This window comes from Mus caroli, unplaced genomic scaffold (genome assembly GCF_978045245.1).
Source record: "Mus caroli unplaced genomic scaffold, Mus_caroli_1 scaffold_20, whole genome shotgun sequence".
Taxonomy (NCBI): domain Eukaryota; kingdom Metazoa; phylum Chordata; class Mammalia; order Rodentia; family Muridae; genus Mus; species Mus caroli.
This window is the reverse complement of record NW_028227275.1, coordinates 28,122,870-28,143,561: the sequence shown is the minus strand read 5'-3', so window position 1 is coordinate 28,143,561 and position 20,692 is coordinate 28,122,870. Positions and strand designations below refer to the sequence as shown.

Here is a 20,692-nt window from a genome sequence, read left to right as displayed (position 1 = left end):
GGCTAAGCTTAAAATCTCCAGGGAGAGATTGCTAGTTTTGTAACTATAATGCTGTGCATTTCCTTAAAATTTTTACAATTTAATTTTCTCAAAGCTTTTAAATGTAAAGAAAAAATCATGGCATTTATAGGAAGAGAATGGAACTGGAAGTCATTATTTTAAGTAAAACAAATCTGATCAGAAAAACTTGTTTTCTCTCCTGGGAAGAACCTAGCTTGGAGGTTTGCATGCCCTTTGGGGGACGGAGATCTGAAGGGAAGATGGTGAAAGGAAGAGTGGAACCTGCTCCACACAGAAATGTAGAAGAGGAACTGTTTAGGGAGGGAGGTGACTCAGAAGGAAGTACAACGGTACCTCTATGAGGAAATGTCATAGTGAAATGCACTAGTAACAAAGAAAAACAATAAAACAAACCTTGGGCACCACGCCTTGGCCTGATAGAGTGGTAGTGGAATGATGGATATGTTTTAGCTTGCTGAGTATAGGAAAGCTGCTTTGATACAGCTGAGAAAGCCTTCCTAGAAGACTCTTAGAGAATTGATTACTCAGTGTAGCAGCGTATACAGTGGACTCTGTAGACTTGTAGACTTGTAGACTAGCTAGGAATCCCTGTGGCTACGCTCGTGCTGCTTGTTGTGTTTGCTGTTTCTGGATTTAAACTTTGTGATTGTAAATGTGAACTTCTGGAGATTAATACTTAAATCTGCTTTGTAGTTAATAATATTAGAATTGTCTGTATTATTTTGTTTATTTCATAATTTTAACTATGGGGGAACCATAAGAAGCTGAAGAAATTTGTGTTCTGGTACAGAATCTTCATCTTCTTTCTTTTATGTTAAAGGAGGAGGCATTTGGTCTGTTGTGAAAAAATTGTAGACTTTGCCTCAAATGGTTTTTGTTTTTGTTTTTGGTTTTTTTGGCCTTTACTTACATAATTTTCTCAGAGTACTGTAGTCAGGTCTTGATGTGGTGCAGGTTGGATTTGCAAGCTGATCATAAAATGTAGCATTGTGTTCTTAATGCTGGAACAATACTTCAGGTTTTGAATATTGCAATGAAGTTCAACAGTTGCTACTTCCTATAAAGAAAAAATATCCCAAGGGTGAAATAACTGCTCAAGGGAACAAAGACCCATACCACTTTACTGGGAATTATTTACTTGTATTGTTGATATTTTCTTTTGTGAAAAGGTAGTAAATTATCCAAATCCAAAGTCACTGAGGGCGAGTCCCGACTGACTGCACACACACACACACACACACACACACACACACACACACACCGCGCCAGCCCCTCCTGCTGTAAATTACCTTCTGGGGTTGGTTTCCACTTGTTCTTTGCTGTTTGCAAATGCACTTAGGTTTCAGTGCTGTAGTACATAGTTTGCGGTATGTAAACTATGAGGAAAGTGTAAGTAAGACCTTTTCAGAATGGTAGTGAGTGCAGATTTTGGAGTAATTTTCCATACATGAGAGGAAGACACTGTCACTAACTATACTTAGTCTCTGTTCTCCCTGACCTCCAGCAGTGGCAAGGAAAATAATCTTAATGCTTAATTATTTTATTAAACTTTTAAGGTAAAAGATTGAAAACATTTCAGTTTTCTTTTTCTTTGCTTACAAATTGGTTATTAGAAACTGGGTGTGGTGGCGCACGCCTTTAATCCCAGCACTTGGGAGGCAGAGATAGGTGGATTTCTGAGTTCAAGGCCAGCCTGGTCTACAGAGTGAGTTCCAGGACAGCCAGGGCTATACAGAGAAACCCTGTCTTGAAAAAAACAAAACAAAAAAAAACCAAAAAAAAAACCCAAATTGGTTATTAGAAAGGTGTGTGTGTTTTGACTATGTGTGTGTGATTAGCTCATTACCTCAGTTTGTCAACTTTACTAAAAATAATAATGCCAAGCTTAATTTCAAGAGATTTCATAATTTTCTGTGAGAAGTGAACTTTTATAACCTACTATCAAGGTTATCCCCCTACCCCTGTTTTATTTATTAAATTCCCTCATCATAAAATTTTCTTGCTTAGTCCTTATTTTTAAACCAAACAAGTTGTGGTTGCTGTTGTTAAAACAAAAAACTCAGTATAATGTTCTTGTAATATCAATTATCATGTGTTCTCTTCTGATGCATACTGTTTGGGCTATTATCTACTATCTAGCAGTCCATTGATTCATAAAGCTGTGCAATTTTAAGCTTTGAAAGATTTAAGCAGTTACTTTATACAAAACCCATTTGCAAAGACCACACTGCCCGAATTCATAGTCTTTCTTTGTCATACTCAAAACCTGGCTTCCTAATTTTGTACCTTGTACTCTCTCTGCTGTACTATGCTCTACTTAATTTTTTCCTTTTCTTTTTGATTCCTAAAATAGAAACCAACACCAAAGAGAGAGAGAGAGAGAGAGAGAGAGAGAGAGAGAGAGAGAGAGAGAGAGAGAGAGAGAGAGAGAGAGAAATTGCTGTTTTGAATATGTGAGTTTTTCAGTTTTAGGTCAGAGAAACCCAAATAGGAGAAGGAGACAGAGAAGACACAAAGGGAGACATTTATTGACTAATATAACCTAAAAGGTTAGGTCTGGATCTAAATGCTCAATAAATGTCAGGAATCTCTCCTTTTTGCACTCTTCCCTTTTTCTTTCTTGGCTATGTTTATTCAGATAGGATCTTTGCAATTAATACCAAGCTATGGCCCCGTAGCTTTAGGCTTACACTCTTGACTAACTGCAGTGGTAAAAGAACACCATTTGACTAGAGGTTCCTAGAATAGGTTCTGATTTCCCTGGTTTAAAGGGTGTGTCCTTTTATTTTATTTTTTTTTTGTAAGATTTGTTTATGTATATGAATACACTGTCACTGTCTTCAAACACACCAGAAGAGAGCGTCAGACCCCATTACAGATGGTTATAAGACACCATGTGGTTGCTGGGAATTGAGCTCTTAACCACTGAGCCATTTCTCCAGCCCACATCTACCTCTTTTTTTGAAACAAATACTTTTGCTAGTAAGTGGAATCGTCTTACAAATTCATATATCTGAATTGAAGAATAGACCCAACACCCCCAAACCACAAAACTGTCATTATAGCTTCTAAAGAAAATCCAGGTGAGGAAAGAGTGTTGGCTAGAAATGATCTGTGTCATTTTTATAAGGGGACATAGAACTCGAAGCATTAAATATTCCAAACTTCAGAGGTTCTTCATAAAGGGGAAAAACTGAATTAAGAGACGTTATGGCTTCATTCAAATTGCATAGCGTTCCTGTTTTCAAGTCACCTAAGTCAGATTCATTTAGGTCAGGTACTGCATTTGAGCAAGATAAGCATGTATGGTCCTACTTGTTTCTTATTAAAGTAGAGGCAGCAGGGCTGGCCTCAGTGTACGTGGGACCCAGCAGTTGGCAGGTAGAGTCAGGAGGATCAAGAGTCAAAGCCATCATCAGATCCTGCAGCGTGTTTGAGGCCAGCTCTCCCCTGGGGGGGAAATTTGAGGTTGTAATGGTTGGCTGTGGTGTCACAGAGGCCTATAATCTCCACTGTTGGAGCCTGAAGCAATAGAATACCTACTTTGAGACCATCCTGGGGTACATAATGAGACCCTGTCTTAAAACATAAGATATGTGATAATATATACCTTGTAATTTTATGGGAATAATAGAAATGTGTTTTGAATATTAGAAAATATCTACAATAACTACTATTGTCATAGTATTAATAACCACATTCTTTTGTTTATTGAATTACTGCCTTGTTATTTATTGTGGTCATTCAGAATGTAGGTTTTCCTCTTCAAGCAAATACTTTTTAGGTTGAAACCTTTATTTATGAGCTTAGACACGGAAAATATTTTCCAGTTCATTGGGAAAGTTTGCTCAAATAGAAAATTACTTCTTTCAGGACTCTAAGTTGTGAATTTACCTTCTAGAAGATCATCTAGACTCTGAATGCATAGAAGATGAACATATACATACACACACACACACACACACACACACACACACACACACACACACACTGTGTTCCGTGCTAATCCCGTATAGTAGTCTTATGGCAGTATTATAGATCTCAAAGATGTATGTTCTCCATATAGAGCCAGCTCAGGCATGGTGGAACACACCTTAAATCCCGAGCACTTGGGAAGTATGAGTTCCAAGACACAAAGAAATTCTTGTCTTGAAAACCAAAAAAAGAGAAAAAGTAGTTAGCATCAAGTAGCCAAGGCTTATAAAAGAAGAATTAATGAAAAATACACTAGGAAAATGTAAAATTCCAAAGCAGGCGATAGGCTTTTCGTATCGGAATAGCATTATAATAAAAACCATAAAACTGATCAAAGATGTCATTTTACACTCACACAGGAGACACTTCATATGGACACTGAGCTGTTATGAATGCCAAAAGGAGTCAGCTTTGTTAAGCAAACGCTAGAGAAAGAAAATAAAAAGATAGACTCCGAGGAGGCGCAAAGTAAATATGTGCACACTGAAGAAAGTGATAAAGTTGGCACCTGAGTGCTTTGCAGTGTCCACTTACTTAGGTTAATAACTCATTAGATTAACTACAAATCCCCACAAGCTTTGAAAGTAGAACCCTGTTACCTGTCTTGAGTGGAACTATAGTTTGAAGTTTAATTCAGGTCATTATGGAAATTTAAAGCCATTTTCTTTAATAATTTTTGAGCCATTTGAAGAAAGATACATTGATTATTCACCAGTAGAAAATAAAACAGAAATATAAAGGAGTGAACTGGGGAAATGCTGAACTATTTGGACTAGCAAATCGAACACTGACTACAAGAAAGAGAGCTGGTGTTTTTTTAATAGTGTTTAGGGTTAAATCTGGGTTTTTGTAGCTGTCTCAAGGATGAATAATGTAGCACATGTTTGTGTTTAGCTAGGCAGTTAAGTCCTAGGGGTGTACGATGCTCTGGCCTCACCTTGCTGCCTAGGCCTTAGTATGGTGCAGGCTTCCCTCTGTATCACCACTGCCTGTGAGCTCTGTGAGCTCTATCACACAACTGCAGTTGATCTGAGAATTGTTTACTTACATATCAACCCAGCTTTTTTCAAAAGGATGAGCATTTAAATGCTTGTGATAATAGGTGTCCTTCCCATCACTTAAGAATCTGTTTATTGCTGTACACAAGTGTGAAATGTGTACCAAAAACTAGAGAGCAAGAGAAATGCCATCTGAACAGTATCACCTACTAACTTGACAACCCTCTGCTATCAACTTGCAGTAAGTTTCTTTTACAAAAATGTTTAGAGATTTTATGATGGGGTCTCATTATGTGGCCCAGGGTTAACCTTGGCCCAGAGTGCCTCATCTTCCCAAGAGCTGGGACTGCAGGCATGTGCAACCACAGGCTTTATACAGATTACATTTTCTTTAATTTAATCTTTTGGCTAGAAATAAATTAATATGGTTCAGAAATTTATGTCATTAAAAAGAGCTGTCCTCATCCATTTCCTGTCTACTGATTTCCCCTGACTTGCTTAGCTATGCTATACTCGATCTCTGTAGCTGTCAGTGACAACTTTTGCTGCAGTTGCATTATTAAAAAGGTGCTCTAATATGAACTTTAAACATTAAGGATACTCCTTAGTGTTAATACTTTGTAACAATTCTTCAAATTAGTGTGGCCTTACTATTTTTTAAAAAGGAAAATATTCCATGCAATGGCATTGTATGCCTTTATTGCCAGCCCACAGGACACAGAGGTAGAGTGGTCTCTGTGAGTTTGTGACTTTGAGGCCAGCCTGGTCTACAGAGCAAGTTCCAGGACAGCCAGAGCTATACACAGAGGAATCCTGTCTCAAAAAAAAACAAAAAGAAAAATATAGAGAAATAAAATTTCACCTACTCCAACATGTATACAACTGCTGTTTCTATAACTGTTACTTAGTATTTGTATATTTTTTGGTTTATTTTAACTTCTTTTGTATAACTGAATTTGCTGGTTTATCCTCATGTAAATTCTATTAAGGAGGTTCGTGTTATTGTATTAATTTTTTTAAAGAAGCAAATTGAAGTTTATATTTTCTCAGAATTCAAATATAAGCTTTGACTATTTAGTATGTGATTTTTCACTCTAGCCAAAGTCTTAAATTGCCAATCATGATTTCAAGTGGTTTATATCCATTTTTGTTTGTTTGTTTGCTTTTGCTTTTGAAACGGGGTCTCTCTTTGTAGCCCTGTTGGCTTGGAATGCACAGAGATCCACCAGCTTCTTTCTTCCTCCTGAATTCTGGGATTAAAGTTATATATTGCCACTTATCCATTTTGATACACATATGGAGCAGAGAAACAGAGAAAGACAGAGAGAGGGGAAGAGGGTGGGGGTCAGAGTTCATATACCTGTATTTGCTAGAGTTCTTCTATATTTCTTAGCTTGTATGCTGTCTTCTTCCCCAGCAGAAGGGTGTCTGTGTCTAGAGTCCTAATCACAGTAGAAGTTGAGAGGCCATCAGTAAACTAAAGAACATTGTAATACCTTTTTCTTATTAACATAAAATACCTATTTTCTGCAGTTCTGTTTGTTGAGACTGGGCCTCACATAGGTCAAGCTGGCCTTAAACTTATGATTTTGGTTGTGCCCAAGTACCGAGATTACAAGAGAGTACTGCCATGCCAAAACAGCTGTTTATTTTAAACTGTCAGATTAAATGCTTATTATTTGCCTTATATTGACTTTTTTTTACTGTTATATTGTGAATAGAAAAATATTAACTCATTAGGGAATGAATTGTTACACATATAGTATGTATGTCTGTGTGACTATATGTATGTATGTGTCTGTATGTTCCTTGGATGTCCATCCTCTGGTGCCATCTATCTTGTTCAGACAGGGTCTCTCATTGGTCTGGAATTCACCAAGTAAGCTAGGCTAGCTAGCTAGCCTGTGAATCCCAAGAATCTGCCTGTCTCTGCTTCCCCAATGCTGAAGTTATAGGCACATATATGGTTACATGATACCTTTAAACAATGTATATAGGCCGGGCGTGGTGGTGCACACCTTTAATCCCAGCACTCGGGAGGCAGAGGCAGGCGGATTTCTGAGTTCGAGGACAGCCTGGTCTACAAAGTGAGTTCCAGGACAGCCAGGACTACACAGAGAAGCCCTGTCTCGAAAAACAAACAAACAAACAAACAAAAATGTATATGGGCATGGGCTAGGTTGGCTGAAGTGATAGCTCAGTGGTTTAGAGCACTGTTGTTCTTGCAGAGGACCCAGGTTAACTCCCAGTACCCACACAATGGCTTACAAAAACATCTGTAACTCCAGTTTCATGGCATGCCTTCTGGTTTCTGTGGGCACCAGGTATACATATGGCAAAACACTGACAAAATATTTCAAGAACTAAGAAAAAAACATATGCATGGGTTTTGGGTCATACATGCTTACTGACTGAGACATCTCAGCCTCTGTATGTGTGTGTGTGTGTGTGTGTGTGTATAAAGGTAGAGATTGATTGATTGATTGATTGGTTTCTGGCTGGCCTGGAACTATATAAATAAACCCTGGGCTGGTTTGGAACAACAGTCCTCTGCTTCATCCCCTTTAGTGGTAGGACTACAGGTGTGGGACACCATTCCTGGTTAGGGTCCCCTTTTAAATGTCATATGAATTATATCTTATAAATATTTGTAATATTTTCTAAGCCATTTTATGCTTCCCTAATGTCTGCAAGGAATGGATATAGCACAAGGATACCGATACCCCTTACTGCCTCTGTTAACAAGTTGTATTGAATATGTTTATCATTCAGCTGTATACTCTCTCTTTTCCTTTTCTTTTTTTTTGACTCTAAGGTCAAAATCTCATTTTTCCTGCACAGAGGCAACACGTTTCTCTAGTGTACTGATTCAGATATGATTTTTCTTAGAAAGTATGTAAACAGGTTTGTGACGAATTAACATGCCTAATAAACCCATCTTTGAGAGGAGACTTGGGTATGTGTAGCTTCAGTACAGAGACCATTGACTGTCTGTTTGAATACACAGTGGCCTTTGCTTATTGGGTTCATAGATCAGAGCATTATTTAATATTTGAATAAATGAGGTATTTAGTAACTACATTTTTAAGAATATTCTTTTGTTATTGCTCTTATTCTAATATTGAGTTAGATTTGATTGTTAGCCACTTAAAGGAGAAACTTTGGGATAACCCAGTTATAGGAATTTTGTATAATAACTTTAATGAAACTTTTCTTTTGAATTTGACTTCTCTTTTTCTTTTGTCTCCGTCCTCCCCCTCCCACCTGGGTCCATCAGGGAGTAACAATTCCCAGTCAGAGGCGCTATGTGTATTATTATAGCTACCTGTTGAAGAACCACCTGGATTACAGACCAGTGGCACTGCTGTTTCACAAGATGATGTTTGAAACTATTCCAATGTTCAGTGGCGGCACTTGCAGTAAGTACTCTAAATTCTCAGCCATCTGTGTGTTGGAAAACTTTTTTAAAACCACATCTAAATGTATATATAAACGGTTAGAAATACATTTACCAGGTTAAAAGGAGTATATTTCTGAAGTTGAAATTAATTAGTTCAGTTGTTCAACTCACTGGGTTAAGAAAGCTAACCCAATGAATTTTGGTGTTCTTTTTTTTTGTTTGTTTGTTTTTTTGTTTTTCGAGACAGGGTTTCTCTGTGTAGTCCTGGCTGTCCTGGAACTCACTCTGTAGACCAGGCTGGCCTCGAACTCAGAAATCCACCTGCCTCTGCCTCTCAAGTGCTGGGATTAAAGGCGTGAGCCACCACGCCTGGCAATTTTGGTGTTCTTCAAGTCAATTATATTTATGGGAGAAATATTCTATGTTATAACCACCAGATGCAGTCTCTGTTCTGACAAAATAACTGAGAGACACTCTTGACAGACCAGTGTGAGAATGGCCTCTGGCTACAACCAGGTCCTCACCAGAGGGAAACAAACGTTCACTGTCATAGAGACAGAAAGAGAGGAGCCCTTCAAATACAGAGAATAAAAGAGAGTGTGAATTGGGATGTGTGGAGAAAACCTAAGTGTAGCTCTGAAGTCAAGCTCTCAGCCTGTGGCTTGGACTTGTCATCTCCTCACTGAGTTTGCTTGTTAGTAAAATAAAGAAATCTTGGTAAGTCTATAGTCATGACATCAGTGTGTGCTTGTAATTTCTCTTACCTTAGCAGCTGTTGGCCTTAGCAGATGTGACCCACCATCGTCATTTTGATCGTGTTCTCCTTTTCTGCTCTTCTTTGCTGGAGTTCTTAGTTACAGAACTCTAGGAATAAGCCCAATACCTGGACCCAAACCAGCTACTTAATGAAGAGAGAATATATATGTTTGTAAAATGTATGGAGGAATTTTATGCAGCCCTATAAAGCCAAGCTGCTGCAATATCTTCTGTGACAGATTTTTTTTTTTTACACTGAACGTCTAAATGACACCTGGGAGTGGTCAGTCATGTTTTACACTTAAGATATTTTATTTGTATTTTCAATATAATGTCCTAGTATCAGATGTCACTTATTAGAATCCCTTGATATTATTTTACGGATGTTTGCAGTTTGTCAGTGATTTTAGTTTTTCGCCTCCATGAAATACTTCAGTAAATTAACTTGTTCTTTCTAAAATCATTTTTATGTAGAGAATCAGTTTCTTCATCAGATAGGTGTGATTGCCCATGAGTATGGCAACTTTGTTAAGGGCCCCTAATTTATTTATATAGCTCGTTGGAAAGTTCTAAGGACCTTCCATACTGATTAAGTATATTAGTATAATTTTAAAAGTGTGAGTACAAGGCACAATGGACTATTGAAAGCAATTGACCTAGGAACTTCACTTAGGGTCATTGAGAAGGAAAAGGGATAAGAACTCATGTTCTTCCTATAGTTTAGGTATCAGTATAGAGCTGTAAAGGCGGTGTTGGAGGTAATAAGGAAAAGCTCTGCTCAGGAATCTCACTAGGTACTGACTTTTTGTCAGCTCTACTTTGCTTATTGATTAAACTGCTGTTGGGCTTTTAGTTGGACAGCATTATGTTTACATCTCTACACTTAATAAATATTGACTACTAAATTCTTTTAATCTTTAAATTTTTCTAGTTATTTATGTGCTGGGATTTAATACTATATGTTGAAGTTATATTAAAATACAGCTCATGAGATTCATATGTATAAATTATAACTGCCATGTTCAGAAAAGGTTTTGGAAACAATTTCATGAAGAAAGTCGGTCACTGGAGAACACATGCAGTTTGGATTGGCATTGAGTGTGAAGGAAATATTACAGGCAGTAGAAATAAGGTGACCGAAACATAGCAGAAGAGCTGGGCAAGAAATAGAAGATGTGATTGGCTTTCAGAGGATCTTGAATGGGATGTAATAGACTTGAACTGTTGGTGTCACGATAATTCTAGGAACTTCAGCTATGTTTTAAGGACAGGTCCATGTTGTATGTGATGTGATGCTGTGATGTAGGAGGGGTAGTACAGCCAGCTCTGTGACTTGGCAGATGTTGCTAGAGCAATGGAATGTACTTTGTTTGGGTTTTCTTTACTTGTTCATACCCAAAGTGCATTTGAGATTTGGAGATAGAAATATTATCACTTTGCTTTTAAGTTATTCTAAATCTGATGAGATCAAGGTGCTTGTGAGGATCTGCAGTGGGGCTGCAACTCTGTCTTGGTGGTGTCATGTGTTTCTCAAGCTAGAGTGCAGGATTGCCTTCAGTCTCCAGCCTGAGGAGGAGGAGGAGGCATGAGTGAAACAGACAGAAGTAGTGATAAAAGGTATAGTGTCTTCTGCAGAGGTATAATGTCTTCCAGGAAGCGTTTGCCAAGCGTTTGTCTTCTTGATTATTACCTTACTTTTTCTAAGTGAAGAGAAGTTGCTGAATAATAAAAATGATCAGTTTGCTTTTATGTCAGGATTCACTCTCATTCTTGTTTGTCAAGTCCAGATCCTGTCATTTCTTCAGAACATAGTTAATTAACATAGCACATATTTCAGATGTGCATCTCAGAAGTCAAGAGGACTGTAGTAATATTAGAATATTGATGTTAGAACTTCCATCCCTCCTGTTGGACGTGGTGGCGCACGCCTTTGATCCCAGCACTTGGGAGACAGAGGCAGGCAGGCGGATTTCTGAGTTCGAGGCCAGTCTGGCCTACAAAGTGAGTTCCAGGACAGCCAGGGCTATACAGAGAAATCCTGTCTCGAAAGACCACAAAAAAACAAAAACAAAATAAAAAAAAACAAAAAAACAAAAACAATTTCCATCCCAATGGGAAACTCATGCTATATAGGAGGTTGGTTTTTTTTTTCAGTGGTCTTAGAAAAAGCTGCTGTTTATTCATTACTGTACACTACAGCTGGGGACATTGTCAAGGAAAGATGCCATGACAAGGCAATTCTTATAAAAGAAAGCATTTAATTGGGACTTGCTTACACTTTCAGAGGATCAGTCCATTATCAACCCGTCAGAAAGCATGGTGGCACACAGGCAGATAACGCTGAGAGTTCTACATCCAGACGCTGGCAGCCTCTACCTCCCGAGTGCCAGCACTTTTAAAAGCATGGGTTTCCATCACCCAGCCATACACGTTTTTTTTTTTTTAACATATTATTTTTATTAATTCCTTGAGAATTTCAGATAGGCATTTAGTGTATCTTGATGTACTTCTCCCAACAGCCTTTTCTAGTTCCAGGACAGCCAGGGCTAAACAAAGAAACTCTGTCTTAAAATGCCAAAACCAACAAAACAAAAACTTGTGTACTGGAGGTCAAAAGAAAAATGATCAGTATTGTCTATTTCTATATTATAAAGGCTTAGGTTTACATCGTTTATTAAAATATTCTTGTAAAGTTGCCTTTTGCAGTTCACAAAGTCCCAGGAAATTGTTAAAGTTATTTTATGCTTAAAGTAGTTTGTGATGGGTCTTTTGCATAATGTTAATGTAAAGCTTTAATTATTAATATGCTGCTAGAGTCTAGTCTTAGAACTTACTGTTTGTGAAGTAGCAATTGATTATCATATCTGTAATAGAACTTTACTTAAGGATTCAAATTGAAGATGTCCTTACATGGATTGGTTATGTTTTTACATATTTTATTTCTACTGATTTGTTTTAGATAAGCAGTCAATAGGAAGAGTTATCATTTTGTGTATATTTCTGTTTATTTTATCATTAAAATAGCTTTTGATAAGTTGAAGACGTTTCTTGTGAAATGATCCTATATGTATTTAACCACACAGATCCTCAGTTTGTGGTCTGCCAGCTAAAGGTGAAGATATATTCCTCCAATTCAGGACCCACGCGGCGGGAGGACAAGTTCATGTACTTTGAGTTCCCTCAGCCATTGCCTGTGTGTGGTGACATCAAAGTAGAGTTCTTCCACAAACAGAACAAGATGCTCAAAAAGGTTTGCAATTCAGTTCTGTTCTGTAGAAATAGCCATTCCTCAATGAGTAACCACAGATCTTTTGCTTAAAGCCTTTGGTTAGGAAATTATTCTGTAAGGAGAGACTATTTCTCTGACATCTACCAAACTGATTACTCTTGTGTTAGATTGGCAGACTCTTCATTTCTGTGGCATTGATGAGACCCACCTGCCCCAACCCTTAGTTTGTTGGCTTTTTTGGTTTGTTCTATGTTCTTATGTAGCACAAGCCATGTTTTACCCATTTGGATTTATGTTTCTTGAGACTAGACTATTTTATATTTTGTTTCCCCAGGTTACTGAGTATTTAGTCAGTATTACTTAGTTGAAAGAAGTGGTTATGAAGAAGTAATAGTAATTTAAAAAAAAAAAAACCCAAAACCAAAAAGGTGGAGACAGCAAGCATACCCTCTGTTCAGGGCTGCTGGGGCTTGAGATGCACTTAGGGGGGGAGAGCTCAGGTGCAGTGTCCTTGGAGGGACCAGTTATCCTTGGTGTAGTCCCCTTAGTTGAATGTGAACATTAAAATGAGTCTTAAGGTATAGAAGTTTTAGCTGGCATCAGAAGAAGATACCAGTTTTGTGCAGAATCAATTCCCGTGAAGCACATAGGGCAGTACATAGTCTGGAAGGGGATTTCATTTTCTCAGGCCTCAGGGTTTTTATAAAAAGCAGTAAAAGGAGAGCTTACTTACTATAAAAGTAATGTCAGATCAATTTATCAGGAGAGATAATTTCTTTTTTCTAGGATCTACATAGTTAAAGAAGAAAAAAAATCACAAAGTTAACCAAATTAATGTTTTTATCATGGACTTCTCATGAAACAAAAAAGCTAAATATAAATATCTTTGAGTTACTGGGTTTTTTTGTTAATTTTCTGAGACTACAATAAATGTGCACAAACATTTCAAAAATTGGGTATTTGGAAGGCTTTAGTTTTTTTTCCTCTTACTTTGTTCGTTCGTTTGTTTGTTTGTTTGAGAGACATGGTCTCTCTGTGTAGCTCTAGCTGTCTTGAACTTGTTTTGTAGACAAGACTAGTCTCAAACTCAGAGATCGCTTGCCTCTGCATCCTAAATGCTGGGATTAAAGGCCCGTGCCATCCCTGCCCGCTATCTCTTACATCTTGTAAGACTCTGATTCACATAAGAGTGTGTGTGTGTGTGCGCGCACACACATGCACATGTTTTTCTTTCCTTGTTTGTTTGAAGACAGATTCTTATTCTGTAGCTCAGGTTGGCCTCATATAAAACAGTCTTTTTGCTTTAACTTCCAAGGCAGGAGCCGCCTCTCTTGGCTTTATATTGCTTGTAAAAAGAGATAATTACCTCACTGTCTCCTTGTAGTTTTAGAGATGTGCTGTTTCTTACTCCAGATCTCTGAAGATTAGATATTTATAACATATTTGTATATCTTAGATTACTTTCCATAAATTTCCATTTATCATAGCTTTTCCTTACTAATTACATGCCTGTTCTGATTTAAATAAAAACAGTTTTAGAAAATCAGTGCACATCAGTGAGCTACATTTGCAAGTTTAAATAATATTACCTTGTTTTCTTCTAAGTAAAATATGATTGCCAACTGAACAACTTTGTTAAAATAATTGAGATCAATAAGGTTTGAAAAGGGCTGGAAACAGGACTCAGCAGTTAGGGAGCACTGGGTGTTGTGGAGGACACAGGCTTGGTGCTCAGCACCCATCTGTTGTCTTACAGTTGTCTGTAATACCAGACCTGGGGGTCTGAGTCCTGCCCCGGGCCTCCATGGACACTGGACAGATACAGGGGCCAGAAATGTAGTTGCCATAGGGAACAACTTACTGGGGCTTCTGTTGAAGCAGCAACACCTGATCTTTGTTTATATCTACATATACATAAACTCAGAACATTTTTAAAATCCAGTATTAGAATAAGAAGTAGTTTTCTTAGGATTTTAAGATAAAAGTAAGATACCAGATTTTACATGATTATATTTTTTATTTAAAATTTTAGAAAAGAGAACTTAGTGAATAAGAATATTCCACAAGGTGTTCGCCTTCACTTAAGAATATCAAATAATATATGGTTTATATGTTGACTATTTGTGGTACATTTTTAAATAAATGAAATACATCTTTCATTTCTTTTCTGTTTAGGACAAAATGTTTCACTTTTGGGTAAATACGTTCTTCATACCAGGACCAGAGGAAACCTCAGAAAAAGTGGAAAATGGAAGTCTTTGTGATCAGGAAATCGATAGCATTTGCAGTATAGAGCGTGCCGAGAATGACAAGGAGTATCTTGTACTCACCCTAACAAAAAATGATCTTGACAAAGCAAACAAAGACAAGGCAAACCGATACTTCTCTCCAAATTTTAAGGTCAGTTAAAGCCATTTGCGGGTGGGAGGGTGGGTTTTATTCTAATTGTGAAGCTGAAGAGCTAGACATTGTTCTAGTATTGTTCACTGTGTAACATTCCCGAGTGGTTGCGTAGCCTTTCCTTTTCTGTTTATTATTCCACTTGCTCGCCTTATTTCTTCTCCTCCCCGCTCCCCATCTTGAATCTTTCCTCTTTCCTTTCTCCTTTTGAAATTTTTTTCATTCCATTGTATTTGTTTCATTCACATGTAACAAACTCAACCATAGATTATTATATTATTATATAACATAATAATACCCCTAATACTTAAAATAGAAAATGACCTTCACACATGTTAAGTGAACATAGACGTAATATTCAGTGTCTTTGGATCTCAAGTATGTTTTAAGTTTCCTTTAGAATCCTTATCTTTTCATTTTTTTCTTTTCTCTAAATTTACATTTCTATCAACCACCTGCTTTCTGATTTTTTTATTTTAGATAGGGTCTTGGTATATAGGCCCAGGCTGGCCTTGAACTGGCATGTCCCTGCCTCAGCCTCACCTGGCAACCATTTGCTTTTAAAATGTATTTCTCTCTAGTTTTATTGCTTTAATATTTTCCTGGCAATGTGCCTCAGTGCTTGCCTAACATGAGAAATGCCTTGAGTTGAACACCAAGTCCTACAAAACAACCAATAAAAAAAATAAAGCATTAAAAAAAGTTCATGTAGATAAAAGCTGTTTTCATTGTCACTGTAAGGTAAGTCCTATGAAGCATGCAGCTGGCCAAGAAGGTCTGGTCAAGTGGATGGTCTGTAAAAAGGGTTGTCTGCGTGAAATGGGCGCATTTAAATATGCAAATTGTAGCGACCTACAGAACAGTTTTGTGGGGGAAGGAGGAAGAGTAGAAATGAGAATCTGAGGCATGAATGAGCTTGGTATATTCAGTGGCTGAAGTCATTTCCACTGAGTCACAGGAACCCAGTCTTGATGTAGCAGTGTGGAGTGAGGAACACAGAGAAGGTATAATCTGAGCTTTCTAACCTTCCAGTTCACTTCCTAAACTGAGACTGGCTCAGAACCTAGGGAGAGGAGAGGCCATGGGGCTGTAGTGGCAAGGAGCAGTGATAAAATTACTAACTTTGAAGGGGGATTCTTAAAGCAAATGTTGGTTATAGGAAAAACTTATAATGACTTGCATGATGGGAAAAGAGCATAGATGTGATTTAAATCTGGTCTCTGCCAATTGTTCACTAGAGATTGTCCTTTAGCATGTGGCCTAGACTTCAGGGTTTTTGTTTCTTACCTTTTAAAATGGAAATAACCTAAGAACTGCAGCCATGCATGTAAAGGCTACTGATCAATCCTCGCAGCACAGAGTGCTCTGTTAGCTTCCTCCATTCTCTCGTCAGATGACTGGTAGAGCTAGTTGACCTTATTAATCAGTATTGTGTAATGTCACTAATGTAAACATAGAGTTGTCTCAGAGATTGCAAGAGAAATGCTTTTGAAACATAAGCACTTATAAATTGAATTTTGTGATTTAGTGAGTTCATTGCCTTCAGTTTGCACTTTTATAGAATTATACAGTGCTTATGGCTGATGTATTTTAAAAATAGCTTTCAATTCATCATTGTGTCTTTTGAGAGCACAGTAGTCAATCTTCAGGTCATCTGAAAAGCAGCGCCCTTCAGAATTCATTTTGTTACAGTACTTTCAAGTAAGTCTGCAAAACAGAATGCCTTTGCTAATACAGAACTCGTTCTAATCGTTTATTCTCATCTTCAACTTTCCTTCTCTAGGTGAAACTATACTTTACAAAAACAGTAGAGGAGCCGTCAAATCCAGAGGCTAGCAGTTCAACTTCTGTGACTCCAGATGTTAGTGACAATGAACCTGATCATTATAGATATTCTGACACCACTGACTCTGATCCAGAGAATGAACCTTTTGATGAAGATCAGCATTCACAAATTACAAAAGTCTGATTTTTTTTTCTTATCAAGAGGGATAAAATACCATGAAAAAAAAAACTTGAATAAACTGAAATGGACCTTTTTTTTTTTTTTTTTTTTTTTTTAAATGGCAATAGGACATTGTGTCAGATTGCAGTTATAGGAACCATTCTCTTCTCCTGACCAATCTTGTTTTACCCTATACATCCACAGGGTTTTGACACTTGTTGTCCAGTTAAAAAAAGGTTGTGTAGCTGTGTCATGTATATACCTTTTTGTGTCAAAAGAACATTTAAAATTCAATTAGGATAAATAAAAGATGGCACTTTCCCATTTTATTCCAGTTTTATAAAAAGTGGAGACAGGCTGATGTGTATACGTAGGAGTTGTTCCTTTATTTTCTGTCACCAGCTGAAGTGGCTGAAGAGCTCTGATTCCCGGGTTCACGTCCTACCCCTTTGCACTTGTGGCAACAGATAAGTTTGCAGTTGGCTAAGAGAAGTTTCTGCAGGGTTTTGTTACATTCTAATGCATGCACGTGGGTTGGGATTGGAGGGAATGCTCAGAAAGGAATGTTTCTAGCTGGGCTCTGGACCATATACCACCTCCAGCTCCTTAGATGCACCTTTCTTTAGCATGCTCCACTTACTAATCCGGACACCCGAGAGATTGGCTGCTGCCCTGCTGTTTGTTTGTGCGTTTTAAAGAGCATATTGGTGCTAGACAAGGCAGCTAGAGTGAGTACATTTGTATTGGGGTACAGGAATGAACCATCTACAGCATCTTAAGAATCCACAAAGGAAGGGATATAAAAAAAAGTGGTCATAGATAAAAGACACAGCAACAATGACTTAACCATACAAATGTGGAGGCTTTCAACAAAGGATGGGCTGGAAACAGAAAATTTGACAATGATTTATTCAGTATGCTTTCTCAGTTGTAATGACTGCTCCATCTCCTATGTAATCAAGGCCAGTGCTAAGAGTCAGATGCTTTCGTCCCCGCATCAGTCAACACCTTACATTTATTTTTATTAATTTTCAATCATATACCTACTGTGGATGCTTCATGTGCTGGCTGCCAGTTTGTTTTTCTCCTTAAATATTTTATAATTCTTCACAGGAAATTTCAACTTGAGATTCAACAGTAAGCAGGTGTTTTTTTTTTTTTTCCCTAGAGATGATGCGCGTCCTCAGTCCAGTGGCTGTCAGACGTCCCGCCCCTTTGACCTTACACATTCTATTACAATGAGTTTTGCAGTTTTGCACATTTTTTTAAATGTCATTAACTGTTAGGGAATTTTACTTGAATACTGAATACATATAATGTGTATATTAAAAAAAGTCATTGTTTGTGTTAAAAAAGAAATTAGAGTTGCAGTAAATTTACAGCACTGCACGAATAATAAGGCATTGAAGTTTTTCAGTAGAAATTGTCCTACAGATGCTTTATCGACTTGCTATTGGAAGAATAGCTCTTCTTAAATGTGCAGTGTTGAGTCACTTCGTTATAGTGGTAGAGTTGGGATTGGGGCTTCAATTTCACTTCTTAAATATCATTATATGTTTGATATGCCCAGACTGCATACAATTTAAAGCAAGAGTACAACTACTATTGTAATGGTAATGTGAAGATACGATTAAAAAGGATCTCCTCCCAACCCCTCGGGAATTTGGTGTCTTTCAAATTATATCCTGACCTTGACATTTGAATATCCAGCCATTATTAGATTTCTTAATGGTGTGAAGTCCCATTTTCAATAACTTATTGGTGCTGAAATTGTTCACTAGCTGTGGTCTGACCTAGTTAATTTACAAGTACAGATTGCATAGGACCCACTAGAGAAGCATTTATAGTTTGATGGTAAGTAGATTAGGCAGAACGTCATCTAAAATATCCTTAGAAAATAATGTTGATGTATTTTCCATACCTCATCAGTTTCATTCAACCAATAAAGTTTTTAAAATTGTAACAAAGCTCTTAGGATTTACACATTTATATTTAAACATTGATACATGAATATTGACTGACTGTTGATAAAGTGATAAAGTCAGAGACAACTTTCCCTGAGATCTCACCATGGAAATCTGTACACCCCCTTGTCTTTCCTAAAAGCTGAAGGTGGCTGTGACTAAAATGCAAAGCAGCCGTTGATGTTTTGAAGATAGTGATGAACACTGTTCTTTGTTAGTTTTGGGCACAGCATGCTAAACTATAACTTGTATTGTTCCAATATGTAACACAGAGGGCCAGGTCATGAATAATGACATTACAATGGGCTGTTGCACTGTTAATATTTTTCCTTTGGAATGTGAAGGTCTGAATGAGGGTTTTGATTTTGAATGTTTCAGTGTTTTTGAGAAGCCTTGCTTACATTTTATGGTGTAGTCATTGGAAATGGAAAAATGGCATTATATATATTATATATATATAAATATATATATTATACATACTCTCCTTACTTTATTTCAGTTACCATCCCCATAGAATTTGACAAGAATTGCTATGACTGAAAGGGTTTTGAGTCCTAATTCAAACTTTCTTTGTGACAGTATTCACGATTAGCCTGAAGTGCATTCTGTAGGTGATATCTCCCGTGTTTCTGGAATGCTTTCTTAGACTCTTGGATGTGCAGCAGCTTACGTGTCTGAAATGACTTGAAGGCATCACCTTTAAGAAGGCTTACAGTTGGGCCCCGTACATCCCAAGTCCTCTGTAATTCCTCTTGGACATTTTTGCCATAATTGTAAAAGGGTAGTTGAACTAAATAGCGTCACCATTCTTTGCTGTGGCACAGGTTATAAACTTAAGTGGAGTTTACCGGCAGCATCAAATGTTTCAGCTTTAAAAATAAAAGTAGGTTACAAGTTACATGTTTAGTTTTAGAAAATTTGTGCAATATGTTCATAACGATGGCTGTGGTTGCCACAAAGTGCCTCGTTTACCTTTAAATACTGTTAATGTGTCATGCATGCAGACGGAAGGGGTGGATCTGTGCACTAAACTGGGGGCTTTTACTCTAGTATTCGGCAGAGTTGCCTTCAATCTGCCAGTTCAAAAGTTCCATCTGTTTTCATATAGAATATATATACTAAAAAACATCCAGTCTGTAAAACAGCCTTACCCTGATTCAGCCTCTTCAGATACTCTTGTGCTGTGCAGCAGTGGCTCTGTGTGTAAATGCTATGCACTGAGGATACACAAATATGACGTGTACAGGATAATGCCTCATACCAATCAGATGTCCATTTGTTACTGTGTTTGTTAACAACCCTTTATCTCTTAGTGTTATAAACTCCACTTAAAACTGATTAAAGTCTCATTCTTGTCATTGTGTGGGTGTTTTATTAAATGAGAGTATTTATAATTCAAATTGCTTAAATCCATTAAAATGTTCAGTCATGGGCAGCCACATATGATTACAAAGTTCCTGTACATTTTTCTATTTTTTCCCCCTCCTTGCTATCCTTCCAAGCAAAGCATCTTTCTGTCATCTTGGTAGACACATACCTGTCTACTCATGGTTAAGAAGAGCACTTTAAGCCTTAGTCATCACTTAATAAGTTATTCCAGGCACAGTAAAAAGTTCAAGGTTCTTGGAAAACAGTGCTTATTTCTCTTTTTATAAGCCAGATGTCTGAAGATAGCCCTAACCCCAAGAACGGGCTTGATGTCTCAGGTCTGTTCTGTGGCTTAATTTTTTTAACACTGCAGTTGGCCATCAGCACATAGGTTGTCCAGAGTAGTAGGCTCAAATATAATATCTCCTTTCTAATATTCTTAAAGGCTAAGGAGTAAGGCATGTCCTTTCAATATAACAGTAAAATAACTTGTGATATTTTAGAAGTAAGCAGACCATTAATGTCAATGTGGAGTTTTAATGTTACATGAAGTTGATAGTTTCTCTGCGACCCATTTAAAAATACAAACCTAGTAGCATGCAATTGTGTAAAGAAATAAGAAGATTGTATGTAGTC

The 20,692-nt window shown here is 37.4% G+C and overlaps 1 protein-coding gene across 1 annotated transcript in view; it reads left to right on the top strand.

The window, feature by feature from the left end:
- The window catches only part of Pten (phosphatase and tensin homolog), a 66,186-nt gene extending 46,140 nt beyond the window's left edge, over window positions 1-20,046 (top strand). The window contains exons 7-10 of the mRNA XM_085834233.1: window positions 8,272-8,413; window positions 12,234-12,400; window positions 14,555-14,779; window positions 16,563-20,046. Coding sequence (XP_085690359.1) covers window positions 8,272-8,413; window positions 12,234-12,400; window positions 14,555-14,779; window positions 16,563-16,748 — 720 coding nt within the window. The 3' untranslated portion in view covers window positions 16,749-20,046. The remainder of the gene's footprint in view (window positions 1-8,271; window positions 8,414-12,233; window positions 12,401-14,554; window positions 14,780-16,562) is intronic.
- The last annotated feature ends 646 nt before the right edge of the window (window positions 20,047-20,692 follow it).